Here is a 3,641-nt window from a genome sequence, read left to right on the forward strand (position 1 = left end):
CTGTCCTTCTCCCTGTAAAGCTGTACTAAAGATTCTACGATATGAATTGAACGAGAATTCGTTGATCGTTTTCTCGGGTGGTCTGTCTAGAGCCAGTTATAATGATAAATACACCGTTTCCGTTATTAACGGAGATAGGCATGCTGTTTTCGATTTTACCACGTTACAATGTGTTCAGAAATCCATCTCTGGGACACGACAATATCTATTTTTTTTTTGAGATAAAAAATTTATCACAAAATTTTTTTAACTATCTTTATTTTTCTAATAATTATTTAGTAAAAAAAGATAGTTATTAGTGAAATCAAATAATAATAATTACAATTTTTCTAGTTTATAAAAAAAATATTAATTTGTACTTATTAAAACAAGTTACTCAGCACATTTCCATTTATAATTACTCATATTTCATTACATAGTTGCATTATATATAAAAAAAACACAACAGTTTGCAATAATTATATATGAATATTTTTTACAATTTCACCTGTAATATGATCATTTTTGTCCTAAAAAAAGCATGAAATTCAATTACAAACAGTTAATAAATAGCAGCATCAGAAAAACTTGATTGAAATCGTTGTTTTGTTTGTGTTTCATATTTGGATTTTTTAGTAATAAAGTAGTATTCCGAAAATTCCGGCATATCAACTGGGATTTACGTGAAACCATGCGACAGTTCATTCATTTCTGATGAATTAACAACAACAAAAAATATATGAACTAGAAAACAACGCGAGTGCGAATTATTCTGTTTTGCGAGGGTGTGAAACACAAAAAAAAATATATAAAAAAATTTAAAGCAAAAAACGCAACAGTATGAAAAAATAAAATCTGTATCGAATGCAAAAAAAAGGGTTTAAATAATTGATGAACACAAATTTCGAAGTATTCGGTTAAAGCGAATTGTGTGTGCATTTGACTAATGGAAAATGGGCTTAAATAATTCCAAAAAAAAAAATGGACATAAAATTTAAACAAAAAAATAATCAAATTTCTTTCATTATTTCGATGTTTATAAAGCAGTTATGGTATAATAATAATCAATATTTTAACACAGATTTGAATTTTATTTAATCCACTAATCATTGAGGGATTTTTTTTTGTATCAAAATTTGACCTTATTTTTTTTGTCAATATCTTTAATTTGTACCTTTACAAATTTTTCGTTTCTGAAACTTAATTATAAATTCGATGTAACGTAAAGCGTAAGCATCTATATAAAAAGCGATAATTTAGTTACAAACAACCTCAATGGATGGCACATTTGACATTTGTCAAATGTTTGTGATATTCGTAAAAGAAGAAAGAACGTCTTTCGTTTTTCTGAAACTTAAATCCACATATGTACAAATCGAACAATATCATTGCATACTAATCCTTTAGCAAAGGCTACTGCAATGAATCCTGATTCGAATAGTTCCGTCTCCCTTTCACCAGTTATTGGATTGATGTTAATGATGGAACAGCCTTAGCGTGGTGTGAGCGATGACGATCGTTGTTTGAGCCTTGTGGGCTTCCGATGTACGAAACTCCACTCTGCAAACATATGGAATAAGTTTGTTGTTGTTTTTTTTTTAAATTTGTTTCGGAAGTGTTAACTCACCAATCGAGCCCTGTCGATGTTGTCTCTGAATGGGAAGAAGGCGTCGGAAGCCAGAGACACAATTTGCCGATCCATTCACGTTTCTCCTCTTCGGTGAGCTCCGTCGGTACTTCGTCGTACATTGCCATCCACATGGATACGAGCTCCATGTCTTTGCCTATCTGAAATTCATAGAAGTATTAATTAAGTGTTTACGTTATAAATCACCATGGAAACAAGAGTAGGTGAAGTTTTTTTTTATTTGAAATTGTTGCAACGCACCCTGAGATCCGTTCACGTAGTTGTCGATGGCGTTGGAAATTTCCCCGCGTTTCACGCACTTCTTGCAATCATCGAGATGTTTCATTTTACAATTCAAAAATCTCAACTCGAATAGAACAAAATTTTTAAAAATTTCATAGCATTTTTCACGGAATAATAAGTAATGAATTCCAAAATATATTTACAAATAAACTTACTTGATACGCTTCATAATTAGTCAAACTTTTGAAAGTTTTAATTTCAAATCTACTTGAAAATATGACAAATTTTCTATTTCACTTTTTAGGGAAATGGAAATTTAGGTTTTCCTAGGAGGAACAAGTCTTTGTAAAAAAAAACTATAGATTATATTTAATGCATTTATTCAATAACATGTATATAAAAATTGATGACATTTTAATTGCTTCACTAATTCCATATTATACATTTTCAAATGTCTATGAAATATATTGATTTTATTTAATCCTATCGTGAACTTATTGTATAGATCACCACTTTTATAAGTGCATCAACTCAATGTTTTTGCTCGTCGTACCATGTTGATGACGTTGTTTGTAACCGTCCTTAGTTTGCATGAAGAAGATTTGAATAGTCCACGGCAAATTCGGTATACCAATGACAGCAAACTTTCACGACCAAGTTTCCTTTACATCTTATAACGCGTTGAGTGCGTTTCACCTTGCTGAGAAATTCATCTCTAATTTTGGTTAATATTATAATGAACTTCTCTAACGGTTTCAAATTCATAAAATTGACAAATCTCCGAAATAGCGGATAGTTCGTTTAGTTTCATACGAAAATATGAACTTCTATTTCTTGTATTTAATTCTCTAAGTTCGTTATGATCTCTTTCAAGTTTTCTTCCAACGATATAACATTGGTTAGTAACAAGCGTAGTGTGTTGCTATCTTCTTCTGTGAAAATATGAACTTCTATTTCTTGTATTTCATTCTCTAAGTTCGTTATGATCTCTTTCAAGTTTTCTTCCAATGATAAAACATTGGTTAGTAACAAGTGTAGTGCGTTGCTATTTTCTTCTGTAAAACTATGAAAGTATCTAACTTCTATTTCTTGTATTTAATTCTTTAAGTTCGTTATGATCTCTTTCAAGTTTTCTTCCAATGATATAACATTGGTTAGTAGCAAGCGTAGTGTGTTGCTAACTTCTTCTGTGTACTGTTGCGTTTCGAAGCAGAAGCGGTCACGAATGAATCTTTTTAGCAGTTCATCCATACCACGAGTTTTGAAATTAATTACATTGTTGATCTGATTCTTGCAATCATCGAAATCTTTCATTTTACAATCAAAAAATCTCAGTACTCGAATAGAACTAACTCTTCAAAACTTTACAAATAAACTTACATGATACACGTCATATTTATCCAAACTTTCTAAAGTTCTATTTTCAAATCTTGTTACGTATTCCTGTCTAATTCCATTATTCTTCATAAAATTTACCAGCTGTGCAAAAATGTCGTCTGATATAGTTGAATTCATTTTAGATACTGTCGTTACTTGAGTTACAACTTCCAAAACTACCAACCGTTTAAAAATGGTGGAGGTGATGTTTGTTGGGTTAGTTAGTGTTTTACAATTCACACACGGTGAAGTGATTTTATATTTTGTATTACTTGTATCAATTCGGAGACTTAGTGGAGGTTTTTTTTATAGTTTTAATATTTTTTTTATATAAAAAAAGCGTACACAAATTGTATTTGCAAAGTATATTCCGCTTTAAACGATAATGCGTTCCATTTTGGAGTCATTTTTCTTA

The 3,641-nt window shown here is 30.5% G+C and overlaps 1 protein-coding gene across 1 annotated transcript; it reads right to left on the bottom strand.

Moving 5' to 3' along the window:
* Positions 1 to 1,265: 1,265 nt before the first annotated feature.
* Positions 1,266 to 1,861, bottom strand: LOC108565696 (bifunctional purine biosynthesis protein PURH-like). The gene is made up of 2 exons (XM_017925274.1): positions 1,607 to 1,861; positions 1,266 to 1,539 (listed from the first exon to the last, which is right to left on the bottom strand). The coding sequence occupies exons 1-2, from the start codon at positions 1,679 to 1,681 to the stop codon at positions 1,441 to 1,443; spliced, it is 174 nt and encodes a 57-aa protein (XP_017780763.1). The 5' UTR covers positions 1,682 to 1,861; the 3' UTR covers positions 1,266 to 1,440.
* Between the last annotated feature and the right edge of the window lie 1,780 nt (positions 1,862 to 3,641).

Source organism: Nicrophorus vespilloides, unplaced genomic scaffold (assembly GCF_001412225.1).
Source record: "Nicrophorus vespilloides isolate i.1.1-1 unplaced genomic scaffold, Nicve_v1.0, whole genome shotgun sequence".
Lineage (NCBI taxonomy): Eukaryota > Metazoa > Arthropoda > Insecta > Coleoptera > Silphidae > Nicrophorus > Nicrophorus vespilloides.

Coding starts and splice junctions, on each gene's coding strand:
- LOC108565696 (XM_017925274.1), bottom strand. CDS start 1,681: ATGGATCGGCAAATTGTGTCTCTGGCTTCCGACGCCTTCTTCCCATTC. Junction 1,540..1,606: donor ACATCGACAGGGCTCGATTG/GTGAGTTAACAC, acceptor ATATGTTTGCAG/AGTGGAGTTTCGTACATCGG.